This window comes from Mus musculus, chromosome 1 (assembly GCF_000001635.26).
Source record: "Mus musculus strain C57BL/6J chromosome 1, GRCm38.p6 C57BL/6J".
Classification (NCBI taxonomy): domain Eukaryota; kingdom Metazoa; phylum Chordata; class Mammalia; order Rodentia; family Muridae; genus Mus; species Mus musculus.
The window spans coordinates 159,267,319-159,282,084 of record NC_000067.6 but is presented as its reverse complement, the minus strand read 5'-3'; the positions used below and the strand labels follow the sequence as shown (position 1 = coordinate 159,282,084).

Below are 14,766 nucleotides of genomic sequence, written 5' to 3'. Positions count from 1 at the left end.
AGAGGAGAAGGATACTGCCCTAGCAGCTCCCTGCCCGGCCTTGGGTTAATGCCATTCTTGTTATTTGGCCTTGAGTCAATGACAATAATTTCAAAACAAATTAGGTAACCCATCTTGTTTTACCTCTAAAAATTCCTATCTTCCCTTCTTTGTCCATAATTTACTATGGTATACAATGCTCTTTTCCAAAGTATAACTCATCTTTGTTAACAAAACCAATCAGAACATGTCTTTATTCATTTAAAAGGAAAATCCCTAGGACACATGTGCAACTATTTGAGTAGGAAAACCTATAAAGATGACAAGATAGAAAAGATAATTTGCAAAAGTTATGTAAAACCTCTCTATTAGAGACACTATATATTGGGGTTTTTTATAACTATATCTTAGTCCATGGTAAGCTCAAATTAAGTATAATTTTTAAATCAATTTTTAAAAGGAAATATTCAATATTTAAACACCTCTTAGCAATAAATATGCAAATACATGAGCATCTTAACTCCATATCGTTAAGGTATGAGCTCTCCCTAGAATAGTTTCTAAACTAAAGGCAGTTCCAATAAAAATACCAGGAGGAAGATTCTTCCATTTTGGGGGACAGTGGGTGGGCAGCAGATAGGGTCTTAATAAGTGAACATGGCTGGCTTCATACACAGTTCTCAGCTTTAGCTTCCAAGGTGCTAAAATAAGAAGCATGAGACTGCTGCAATTTTAGAGGCGGGGGAACTGGGAGTGGAGTGTGGGTGGGTTGCAGTCAAGGAGCAAATCCAGGGCCTCAAGCATAGGAGTTAACACTAAACAATATGCCTGACTCTCCCCACCTCCCTGGACTTTATGAATCTAAGTAGGATAATACTAAAGCTCAAAGGATAAAACAAACTGGAAAACTTTACCAAACACTGAAGGACAAGGAGTACAACAATGAAGAACCACAAGGGAGCTAGAGATGGAGTCCTGTGAGAATTAAGATGTACCTTATAAAGATACCTAACTGCTAATTGACAAGAAAAGGGAAAGATATACAACAACAGACTTAACAGTGATCCTGAGCTGGTTCTGGACCATTAGCTAGTTTTTTGTTTGTTTGTTTGGATTTTTTTTTTAGTTTTGTTTTCTTGTCCTAGAAAGGTCATTATTATCAGAAACGGTGGCTCATGCTTGTAATCCTAGCAGTTAGGAAGCTGAAGTCAGAACTGCTCTGAATCTGGCCCCAGACTGAGCAGTAACAGTGAATTTCACAACAGCCTCAGACACACAGACACAGACACAGACACAGACACAGAGAGAGAGAGAGAGAGAGAGAGAGAGAGAGAGAGAGAGAGAGAGAGAGAGAGACAGAGACAGGCAGGCACACGCGCACACACATTAAGAAAGTGACTACTGAAATCTAAGTATAAATTAATATAAGTTCCTCTGGCTTTTAATGGTAATTTCTTAATTTTGCTCATTATACAGAAACTATCAAAATTTATAAAGCAAAACCAATTGATAATTATAAAAATTTAGAAGTATAATATACCTATACTATATAAAAGTTATACATGCAAGCATTTAAAATTTTTAATTCACCTATTAGATTTTTTGAACAGTATAACAATTCACTCTTTAACTGTAGGATAACATTCTTAATTATTTTACTATGGCTGGACATGTTTATGTTCCAGAATTTACTAGAATACAACCCCCTTTTTAAAAGATTTATTTTTCTTATGGTGTATGTGTCTGCAAGAGTATATATACCACTATCTATTAAGGCCAGAAAAGGGCACTAGAACTTCTACGACTGGAGGGACAAGCAGCTGTGAGTCACCAGTGCTGGAACTGAAATCAGGGCCTCTGATTTCAAGAGGCAAGAGCACCAAATGTTCCTAACTGCTGAGCCTTCTCTATGGTCCTAGTATTTTGTCTTTATGTAGTATTTCAAATGATTTCTTAGAAAGAATTCTTTTTTTTTCAATTTATTTATTATATGTAAGTACACTGTAGCTGTCTTCAGACACACCAGAAGAGGGCGTCAGATCTCGCTACGGATGGTTGTGAGCCACCATGTGGTTGCTGGGACTTGAACACTGGACCTTTGGAAGAGCAGTCGGGTACTCTTACCCACTGAGCCATCACACTAGCCCCTAGAAAGAATTCTTATGTGTGTGATTTTCAAATCAAATTCTCGTAGGAGTTACTACATATACATATGTAGTAATGCAACTCAATTTGTCTATTTTCTTCTCTGACTACCCTTGAACCTACAGATGGGCAGACAGACAGACACACACAAACATATGCATGAACAAGAGCACAAATCCAGCCATGCAAAATAAGAACAGCCATGAGATAACTGAGAATGAGTGATCCATAATGGACTGGTTCCATAAAGCTAACAGCAGAAGAGCTTCTACTGTTGTAATACTCTATCACACAACCCCCATGCTTGACCAATGATAGTTACTAATAAACCTCTTGTGCTAACAATTGTGTAAATGTATACCATAGATGACTGTGTACAGTAAGTAATATTAAATAATGGGAATATAAAATAGAGGGGAGTGCACATTTAATTTTGAAGACTTATTGCTTACAATTCTATGACTACAGAAAGTTGAAATTTGGTAAATTTAAAGTAAAAATTATCTTGGGCTATTTTTATTTAATCACTTTAATAGACATTTAGTTCTCTCACCTACAGTATCTTGCTTAGAACATGTTCCACTGTCATGTATACCCCAAACTCAAAGCTAAGAAACTTACAATATAGCAATGTAAAACCTATTTGCAGGTGTTTTCTAGATTTGCTATAACTGATCTGATGTCCTATTTATGTTATTTAGTACATGCATTCATTCCTGGCACAGTTTGTTCTGCGACATAAAAAGTTTATGAAACTGCTTCCTCAGAAGAACATCTTCATCCAGAGGCCTGGTCATTCATACTTAGCACAGAATTCACAGACCACGTAAAGCTCAAGAAAAAGGAAAATCAAAGTGTAGATGCTTCAGTCCTTTTCAGAAGGGAAAACAAAATACTCACAGAAGGAAATACGAAGACAAAGTGTAAAGCAGAGACTGAAGGAATGGCCATCCAGAGACTGCCCTACCTGAGGACCCATCCCACATACAGACACCAAACCCAGGCACTATTGTGGATGCCAAGAAGTGCTTGCTGACAGGGGCCTGATATAGCTGTCTCCTGAGAGGCTCTTTTGGAGCCTGGCAAATACAGAGAGGGATGCTTGTAGCCAACCATTGGACTAAGCATGAGGTCACCAATGGAGGAGTTAGAGAAAGGACTGAAGGAGCTGAAGGGGTTTGTAACCTATAGGAAGAACAATCATATCAACCAACCAGACACCCCCCCTCCAGAGCACCAGGGACTAAACTACCAGCCAAATAGTACACATGGAGCAACCCATGGCTTCAGCTGCATATGTAACAGAGGGATTTGTCAGACATCATTGGGAATATAAAATGGGAGGAGAGGCCCATGGTACAGAGAAGGATCAATGATCCAGTGTAGGGGAATGTCAGGGCGGGGAGGCAGAGTGAGTGGGTGGACAGATGAGTGAGCACCTTCATAGAGGCAGGGGGAGGGAGGGTAGGATAGGGGGTTTCTGGAGGAGTCTCTAAGAAAAGATTAATGTTTTAATATAATGTATAATTATCAATAATTATACCTTTCATATCTCCCGAGACAAGCAATTCCTGACAATATTTTCTCACTCTTAAGGTCTGATATTAATTACCAAGAGTACAAACACTTTTTAAAAATTACTACCATTGAAAAGAAAATAAAGAAGTACTTCTGTTATGAACAAGAAACAAGATCTACTAAAAAGGATTATGCCATTATCAAAGAATATTTTAGTAAACTAACCTATAATTTTACAACGTAGATGATTACACTCATAGCATCCACTAATACATACTGTTAAATATATCCCTTACCTGAGAGGTCCCACTGAAACCTGGAGGTTGGCTGTATTCTGTAGAATCAATAATGCTACTGCAAAATGAAGAATACAATTTCAGTACTTAGACTATTTTAGTAACAGAGTTGATCTAAAATGTATCATTTATAATTGTAAGTAAACATCTAACGCCAATCATTTAATCAGACATTGAAGGACCATAAACCTTTATTCCTCACAGCTCCTCAAGCATACACATCAAAAAAGGTTATCAAATGGGAATAATCATAAGATCAGTTAGCACATCGGATTTATTTCCATTTCCAAATAGGTTAGTAAGGTTTCAGACTTTAAGGAAAAGATTTTCAATTCTGGGGAAAACAGCACGTACTGGATGACTACAGTTAACAGACTCTGTTACAGCACTCAGTAGCCATTGCTCTTGGACAATTACCTTACAATCACTCAATTTCCCCTTTACCAAAGAGGTGAATGGGGACTATCTATCTCTAGATGATCTATCTCTAGATCAGTTTCTAGCCCCCAAATGGCGTATCAAAGCCTGGTAAAAGAAACTATCAAGGAATAGAATGAATGTAAAACTCTCCTAAACTCCATACCCTTGGCAGTGGTCTCCTCTGTCCTAGCAAGCCTAGTCTACTTCCTGCACTGTGTAAACCTAGCTTACTTCCTGCACTGTTTTTTCATTTGGTTACAACTTCTACTTAACTCCAAGACAACCTTTAGAAACCCTAGCTTCTTATTTTCTTTATTTCATCACTAGTGTCTCTCTACTATCTTAAAACAAAATTAGCTTTAAGAAACTACCAACAATTGGAAGTAGGGCAACTGATACAGCTTATAAATGCCTTTAGTCCCCAGCATAGTCAAAGCTGAAGCAGATTCACTATGTGTATAGACCAGGGTGGCCTCAGAGGCATTTCTTTAAACAATAGTAACAATAAAATAATTAAAATGTAAAAATCCATAAAAAGAAATACAATATTAAAATCTGTAAAATATAATTCAGCATAATAGTTATTCACAGTCTGCTTCTATTACCACAATAAGCATGTTTATATTACTTTCTGCCCTAATAAAATCAAGCCATTGATGTTATTAATTAAATGGTTCACTACACAAAAGCTATAAATTACTCTAGCACTGAAATATCCTAAAGGTTACAAGAAGTATCTTTAGAGTATGAATTTTTAATTAACCAGCAAATAAATTGACTCTGAACAGGTGATTCTCATCTGAGCAGCAGTTTCTTTATGAAAAGGTGACATGGTACAGAGATGTCAAATTGAAATGTAATATTATATGCAATGCTAAAATACAGTAAGCACCTAATGCCAATCACTTAATCAAAGGACCATAAACATTTACTCCTCCCAACTCCTCAAACAAATATCAGGTTCTATGTGTTCAATCATATAGTCGAAAACCTTTCCTGACATTATAAAGAACTCTTTGGGACTCTTGGTAGTAAATAAGCAATTACGTCATTCAATCAAGACTAAACGTCATTCAATCAAGACTAAACAAACTCAACAGACTGTAGTTATAGATACACATGTATAACTACAATAATTTCTTTTAAAAGGCCATGAATTTGGGGGGTGGGGACATTCTTGTAGAAAAAGGGGTTGGGGAGGAGGTATGGGATGTTGAACAGTTGAAGGATGGACTGGGAGAGGAATAAAATATGGAGTATAAAATAATAATAACAATAATAATAATGAAAAAGGCCATGATTTTGAGAGGGAGGGAGCCTGTGGGAGAGGCTGGAGGAAGGGTACATATTGGGAGTCACATGATATTTTTCAGGTTCTTCATACAGTACTAACAGCTAAGAAACAAGTGGATGTCTGCATTAAAATGTTTCCTTTACTAATGAAACTATTCCTATCATTTGTACAGGATTAGTAAAATTACATAGGTGTGGGGTTGAGGAGTCAGTGTGCAAAGTATCCGCTGTTGTACACATACACTACACATAACCACAATCCCACATCCCTGCACAAGCAGTAGATACTATACCAACAATTTGACATTACCACTTATAAAAAAAGTTTGGACAATGTGCCATATTCCTAAGTACTTTGTATTTTATAAATGAAGTATGAGAGAAATCATTTATTAGCCTGTCCATTTCATAGATAAATTTTAGGGACAAAAATGAAAAAAAAAAAAAACCAGCCACCTAAAATGATACAGAATCATTAAGTATTTTACATAGGTACCAGTACTTATAAGAGTTAAAAAATTAGTAAGGATATCAAAATGGCATAGGAGAAAGAAATTTTCAGAGTGTTAAAGAAATTTATGCAAAATTTAACTGAGGAAAGTAAGATGGTGATTCCTAATGTTTCTGCTGGTAAGAATGAGAAAATTAGATAAAAATATAAATAAAAACAATGCAGAACATGTGAGAAAAATGGCTTAAATCCCATGCATCAAACACAAATAAAATTCAGTTATACAATAACCTGTTTGAAGAGGCATAGACAAGATCATTTCCCATATAAAATTTCACAATAATAAGTAGCTAAAATTTCAAACAGGAAGTTTCATTATTTACAGCAAAATTCTCAGGACTATAATTTGCAGATACCTCCAAAGACACTACAACTATTTTCTTGTTCATTTATTTTCTTTTGGACGTTAAAATTTAATACAAGTAGCAAACAAAGTACCCAAAATAATGTGACTTTACTGTCAACTGCAGCAGCAACTAACATCTACTGAGTCCTACTGTGTCACACATTACTCTCCTGACTTCAAGTGTGCTATCATAGCTCAGCAGTCAGCTTAGAATTATTACTCTATATGTAAAATGAGAAACTAAGGATACACACTAACCTTGCACAGAGATGAAATATGAAATCTCAACCACAATTCTAAAATCTCTACAAAAAACAAACAAACAAACAAACAAAACAAAACAAGCAAACAACCCCCCCCCCCCAAAAAAAAGAAACCTGGCAAAATGATGTGTCTCTGGAAGAATCTCTGCTTGGTCATTTTGAATACAAAGTTTCTACTTCTAAATGGTTTCAGCTCAGCTCTTGGGATGATTTGTACAACCCTTTTTACAATCTTCAAAGTAAGAATACCCGGATTAAGATATCAGTTGTACTAACTGTGACACTCGGAAATTTTATCTTGTTGACTATATTTTTAATCTATAAAGTAGATTAAATAAAATAACCCAGGTAAATTATAAAACACTGCCCAATACATGGCTCTAACATTGATAGTTCCAACTTCTGAGGATATACAGTCCTCCTCTATGACAGGACAGATCTCATTTTAACACAAATTATATTTAAAATATCATAAAAAATTCTTTAGCACCTTCCTGATCTAACATGCACAAGATGAGGAAGTGTTTAGTTCTATAATACATATGCTGAGTAGGGAACCTAGTATTTACACTCTCTTTTAAATGATCCATTATTCTACAATAATCCTAAAGCTGAAAAAGAAAAGTTTTTAGAATAGTTTCCTTTAGCAGAAAGTCGGGGCTAGCAGATGTAAAAATCTACAAGCTTAAATTTTTCTGACAGATGGCTAAGTCTCAGTGTACCACTTCCTTTTAAAGTAAACCATTTTTCTTGGTAGAATTTCAAAAACAGAGAAGGATACATTCAAAGAAACAAACAGAAGATACATGGAAAGAAACAGGGACAGAAAGGATACACTCACAGGCACGGGGCTGAGGATCAGCCTCCAATAACAACTAGTCAAGAGAACTAGTCAGTGTTTCACTTCCTCACAAATGGAACTGTACTTAGTTACTTGATACCTACAGCCCCCTTCAAAGGTATTTATTTTTAATTCATAGAAGACAATCTTGTTAGATGATATACTTACTATAAGCATTTAAGGTTATAAAAATCAATTATAAGTCAATAAAAAAAGCATTTCCAAACAAGAAAAGACTCAAAACTAGGGTGATTATGGGAATAAAAAAAATGATGGTGCTTGAATAAGAGACAAGAAACGGAGATGGAAACAGCAAGAGAAATTTTCTTTCATGAACCAGTTTTTCTGTGTATGTTTTTGTTTTCCTAGACACTTCCATTCCTAATTTACCAGGATCAAAATCTTCACTAATCAAAGAGGAGAGGTGCTTTGTATGACTCTCTCTAATCTAAAAAGGCAAGAAGCTATCATGACCTACTCTGATCATAGTATAGCCACTACTGCATTCCATTTTCAGTTCACAGCCACCAGTTTGTTTCTTCTGAAGAGACTTTTGTAGCTCTCTAGAGACTAGAACCAAGATTTGAAACACTTAAAAGACGTAATAAACTATAAAATAACTTCTAATTTCAACAGTTCAAGACATACCAGTACATTCTGGTATTGTCAAGGTATTGACTAAAATAAATGTATTCTTAATTAGATGTTTAAGGAATGTGTTATGATTATCTTTTCTTTTTTTTTTTTTTTTTTGGTTTTTCAAGATGTTAAGATTATCTTAATGTACCTTATTATTATCATTAAAACACTTAAATTTTTACCACATTTACAAAATGGATTTTTTTTAATCCCTTTAGGCTAAGCATCAAAAAATATTACACTTATATATCAAAAGAAAATTATGGCTGAACAACAAAAGATTTAATATATTAAAATACCAAAATTTAAAATATCAAGTTTTTAAAAAATGGTATTAGTTCCAAATAGGATAGCATACCTCCTGGTGTCATGCTGACAATATACATGGCATTAGCTAGAATTCAGAAAGGGCAATGCTTTCAGATTTTTTTTGTATCTCATTTAGGCCCACTATGTTTTTAAAAAACCCAAAAATTTATACATGTACATTTGTATTTGTACATGTGGTTAGTATCCTGTTATACTAATTTTGAAAGTCATATAACTTTTTTTGAAATCTTGCTAAAAGTACCTATAAGCTAAATCACTTGAATATATTTGATTTTGTCATACTAATATTTATAAAATACATCTTTCCTATTATACTGGGGTTAAAAAAATCCAGTTTCCTTTAAACTCCTAGCACACTTTGGCCACCTCCAATGACAGGAAACACAATCAAATGGGCATTCATCTCCTATGACATTTTACCTTTAGAATGAAACTGTACGTTAGCACTGCTGACTGCCATTTTTGTATAGGTGGTAAATCTACTTTTAAATAATGCCTGGCATAAAATAAAGGAAGAGTTTACTTTCAGGCCTTTAAGTGCCTAGCAGACAGTCACAGGAATTCACAGGTCAAGCACAGGAAACTTGAGAAAACACAAGCTGTCCCCATATGCTCTTTCCCTTTGTGTGAGAGTATAGCATTAATATAGCTAAAAGAGGGACGGTGTTGTTCCTCTCTTAAAGACACTTTATAGTTTTCACTGTGACTGTAGCAATCACACACAGCACAGGCAACTTCAGCATCTGTTTATGTTAGGGGGAAAAAAGCATAGGCAGATGCTGAGTTTCCTCTGTGGAAATTTTTGGGAATGCAACAATATCTGTTCTGCTTCATTAATAGAGGGTAACAGCATATCCTGGATATTTTAAACTTCGGGGGTCTTCTCTTAATTGCTCCATAGTTTCCTGGCATCACTCTTATTTTCAAGGCTGGGTAGAGACAGAGTTTCTTCAAAACAGGACATCTTTGACCCTGTGCTGATTTGAGTAAAAATGGTCCATATAGGATCATATAGTTGAATACAATAATACATATTATTAGGAGGCATGGCCTTATTGAAGAATGTGTGTCACGGAGAGTGGGAAAAAGCATGAACCACACTCTTTCTCTAACGGGGTAAGACTGTAGCTCTTACAAGGGTGCAAAAGAGATGTTGCTCAACCCTCTGCCTGTCCTTACCCTCCTACCTCCATCATAAGATCAAGAAAGCCCTTTGCAGGCTACAGCACTTGGGAGAATGGGCACTGTACCTCCAGGACGAAGGCAGCACAGTAGAGCAGACCACAGTGGCAAAGTGCTGGTGAGCTGGACCTGAGGGCATGAGAGCAGGAGAGCTGGCCCTGTCCCTTGCCAGCTGCAGCACTGGGTGAGCTAGGGCAGTGCTGGAAAGCTTGCACTGGTGGTACCAGTGGGTGCTTGGGCAGGAAGCTGGCAGGCTGACCAACGCATCTATTACCTAGACCAGATCCAGAGCTTTGAGTTGGCCCACCCCATCATCTACCCATCTATGAACTACTATTGCATGAAGGGGCCAATACTGCAAAGCTAAAGCTGCAGGTTCTCCATGATACAGGACAACAACAGGATATCTGAGAGGAGTGCTAGTAAGGATCCAGTATTAAAAGTGTGGCAGAAGCCTGGGGCAACGAACCACCAAATCAATGACTCGTTGCAATGAACATTTGCAAGTAAAGATGTGTGGACAAAGCGGTATATTGTGGGACACACTACAGCTTGCACAACGAAATTTTTCTTTCTTTTGGGGGAGGAGTTGCAAGGTGAGATGAGTGGGGTTCTGGTGTATGATGTAAAATTCACAAAGAATCAAGAAAAGGTTTTTTGTTTTGTTTTTAAATGTAGCTCTCAGTTACTTCTCAAGCACCATGTTTGCCAGAATGTGCCTGCTGTCATGCTACCTGCCATGATGACAACAGACTGAATCTCTGAATCTGTAAGCAAGCCTTCAATTAAATGCTTTCCTTTCTAAGAGTTGCCATGGTCAGTGTTTCCTCACAGCAATAGATCACCGACTAAGACTGATCTGTTCTTTTATTCTTCAAACACGTGGAACTTACCAATGAAGTTAGCTTTCTATAATCTGAAGATGTTCTATTTTATGTATATGAGTACACTGTTGCTATCTTCAGACACACCAGAAGAGGGCATCGGGTTACAGATGGTTGTGAGCCAACAGATGGTTGCTGGGAATTAAACTCAGGACCTCTGGAAGAGCAGTTAGTGCTCTTAACCCCTTAGCCATCTCTCCAGCCAAATGATGGCACACTCCAGATTCAGTGAAAGATTGTGACTCAAGAGAATTAGGTTGAAAATGATTTGAGCATGACACCTGTGATGGTTTATATATGCTTGGCCCAGGGAGTGGCACATTTAAGAGGTGTGACCTTGTTGGAGAAGGTGTGTCACTGTGGGAGTGGGCTTTAATACCCTCAATCCTAGCTACCTAGAAGTCAGTCTTTTCATAGCAGCCTTCAGATAAAAAATGTAGAACTCTCAGCAATTCCTGCACCATGTCTGCCTGGACACTGCCATGTTCCCACCTTGATGATAATGGACTGAACCTATGAACTTAAAAACCAGCCCCAATTAAAAGTTGTCCTTATAAGAGTTACCCTGGTCATAGTGTCTGTTCACAGAAGTAAAATCCTAACTAAGACAGCACCTGGTAGCCTGCTCTTACCTGTATGCACGGCACTCTCATCTGTGCACACAGATATAAACATCACACAGATATATCTACATCACACAGACATAAACACACAGACACACACACATACACATTTTATAAAAATTCTAAAATAAGTATAAAATATAATCATTATCATTTCATAGGAAAATGAGTTTTGATAAATTAAAATTCTTGGAGTCAAAAATTCTATACATTCTGTACTTTAAACAAAATGATTAAGAAAGCACCTGGTTAGTCTTTAATCTCTACTCCAAGTAATCAGTAGACAACATTAAAATACAGCAAGTGAATGTGTAAGATTCCCAAGCCCACTCTATCTGAGATTCTTGTTCATGGTTTGCCTCTTCATTCTGTTCCCTTGTTGCTTTGTTTTGGACATTTTGTTTTGTTTGGTGAGACACAGGGTCTCACCATGCAGACCTCCATGGCTGACCTTGAGCATAGAGATCCATATGCCTCTGCCTCTTCAGCATGCCTAGTTTATGCTAATAACTACCTTCCCCACTGTTACCAACAAAATCATAACCCAAGCTCTTCCTTCATAAGTTTTCTAACTATTCTCCCTGCTTCCAATGGTATGAAGTCAAGAATGACTTCACTCTCTTCCACATGGAAATTGAAAACATTTTAAAATCCAAATCAGACCCAATGGTTTTTCCAGCTCATTTATTTCAGCTTCACTCCAACAGTTGTTACTTCTTTGGAAAAGCTCAACTACCTAAAACAGAATATTGCTGTGAACATCTGGCTGCTAATCTGTTCTCCTGAAGGCTCCAGATTTAGCTTATGTACTTCTAACTGTTAGACAACTAGGATCTCTCCATAAAGGCACAAACTTTGTCATCAAGATGCAGCACACACAAAAAACTTCCTGATCTCTAATGAGAGGCATTCAATAAATATAATCTTCAAGATTCATAAAATCTAATACACTAATATTATAATAGTTAAACAATGCTTTCTGTTAAAGGGAGTGACATGAAATTGGGAATGGATTACCAGTTTACTATTGAAATGTTTGGGATACTGAACAATTTCCCTGTATTCAGTCACAAACAAACTAACAAACAAAACAAAAAATAAAACAAAGCAAAACAGAACCCAAAGAACAAAAGAAAAACCCCAGCCCTGTTGCCAAGGACAGCAAGCATCAGAAAGTGAATGACAGGCTTACAGATAACACATCTGGCCTTTAGGATGTTTATTAAAACAGTTATGAAACAGGGGAATTACTAGCATATTTGGCTGTTGCCCGTATTGAATATTTTAAGCATAAAATGTCAAAGTCCAAAATTTAGACAGCACTTATTAAACGAAATAAATTTGACAGATAAAGGTATCACATTTATTTCTTGTATTCTATAGTCAAATGAAGCTATTTCTAAAATCTAAGGATATAGTTGGGGTAAAAGATATATAACTATTTTACACATAACATAATCCTTGCTGTAATGATGGTAGGATTTAATAATTTATAGGATGAAGTTTAATTATTTTTGATTTTTGGACGTAAGGTCTTATGTAACTTAGGTTGGCCTTGAACTGGTTGTGTAACCAAGGGCGATTCTGAACTCCTAATGCTCAAGCTTCCATCTCCCAAGCTAGGAAGAATACAAGGATAGGCATGGTAGTGTGGGTACAAAATCCCACCTACTTTGAATGCTGAGATGAAAGGACTAGGAGTCTGAAACGAGTCTGGGCAACTTAAGAATTCCTTAGCCTCCTCTACAAACCAGCATACTCACCCACACCATCAAGAAAACGGCTATACCAGCTATAGAGATACACACCTTGTAAAACTAGTACTCTAGCACTTGGGAAGCAAGTTGAGCTGTAGCAGAAAGGCCAGCCCAGGACAGATAATGAGAACCAGACAGACAGACAGAGAGACAGATTGAAAAACACAAAGTAGGAAGACTTGAACAAACAAGTTTTTCCAATGCTTTCATTTTTAAAGCTGGGAAAAATAACCAACCACCAAAATTACAGTGAGTTGGAATAAATTTTTATTTCATCCTCATTTCAACACAGGGTCTTTGTGTTCCTATCTATCCTGGAACTCACAGAGATCTTTCTACATTTGCATCCTGAGTGTTGAGATTTTTACAGACATGTGCGAGGGCCAAGGTTTTTTATCTTACTTTTCTTACTATTACCATATTATGTTTCCATATTTTGATTTAAAATCTGACATTAATTTAAAAGACATCAAAAAGCTCAAACTTTTAATCCATGTATAAATTTAAAACACTGCAACATCTACCTACTAACTTAAGCCAAAAAAAAACAAAAAAACAAAAAAACAAAAAACAAAAAACAAAAAAAGCCGGGCGTGGTGGCTCACGCCTTTAATCCCAGCTCTCGGGAGGCAGAGGCAGGCAGATTTCTGAGTTCAAGGCCAGCCTGGTTTACAAAGTGAGTTCCAGGACAGCCAGGGCTATACAGAGAAACCCTGTCTCGAAAAACAAAACAAACAAACAAAAATGGCTCTCTGCACCCTTTTTCTCAGTGGTGTCATGTCACAGTCTTCATTAACAAGGCTCCTGAGAACTACAGTACCATGAACACCGAATACAAAATCCCAAACAATTACTGATAAAAAGCTTTGTACCTGTGTGATGGAGAAGGAGCTTCAAATTGAGGCACTGTGCTATCTTCACTGACAGGAGAGTAGAGGCCACTCATTTCCTGAAATTGTAATTCTATGAGTTATTGTACATACTCCAAACAACAGATGCATAACTCAAACAGGCATGTGGCATTACATTCAGTTCTAGCCACAGCTTTTTATCAAACCTCTCAAGGATTCCCTTCCATAGAATACAAAAATAAAGTTAATCTGAAATTTAGAAGGAAGTCTTGCCTAGTGTTAAAAAAATATAAATCCTGTTCTAATAAAAGAAAGCATCCAATGAAGAAAAAGCCAAAAAGAAATATATCAAAGAGGACACAGTATATTTTTTACACAGTGAACTATTCATACAAGTGATGATCGATTAGTGGACACTAGGATAAGTAAGATGAGATGGTGACTGGATTCCAACAGTCAAATCTCCAAATTAATTGACAAAAACCGAGAATATGTCTGTCACTCTCTAGGAGTAATCTACAAGTAATTAAAAAAAAAAAGAGAGTAGCATTCTTGAATAAAATACTGAGTTTGTCCAACAATGACATAAATTCTAATTTTTGCTCATTAACCTAAAGGGGCTAATCAAAGAGAATCATATAAACTATGTCTCTGAATCTCATGACTGGCCTTTCTATGTGGAATGTTCTCATCAGTGGAAAAATAGCAAATTTGAAAATGAAACTATAGATATACATAATCAGGTAAAGTTACTTCTGCCTTAGCTCAAAATGGCTTAACGGGTAATGTAAATATAATAAATCAGTAATATTATAAGAGATACTGAATTCTGATTAAATACTACATCATTCATTATCCTTTGTTTCTTCTTAATGTCAGCAAAAGAAA

At 36.4% G+C, this 14,766-nt stretch overlaps 1 protein-coding gene across 6 annotated transcripts in view; it reads right to left on the bottom strand.

Annotated features, from left to right (window-relative positions):
* The window catches only part of Cop1 (COP1, E3 ubiquitin ligase), a 122,717-nt gene that overhangs the window by 72,788 nt on the left and 35,163 nt on the right, over nucleotides 1-14,766 (bottom strand). For all 6 annotated transcript variants that reach the window (XM_030254396.1, XM_030254393.1, XM_006496860.3 and 3 more), the window contains 2 exons: nucleotides 13,900-13,976; nucleotides 3,939-3,996 (listed from right to left, as the gene is read on the bottom strand). In XM_030254396.1, coding sequence (XP_030110256.1) covers nucleotides 3,939-3,996; nucleotides 13,900-13,973 — 132 coding nt within the window. In that variant the 5' untranslated portion in view covers nucleotides 13,974-13,976. The remainder of the gene's footprint in view (nucleotides 1-3,938; nucleotides 3,997-13,899; nucleotides 13,977-14,766) is intronic.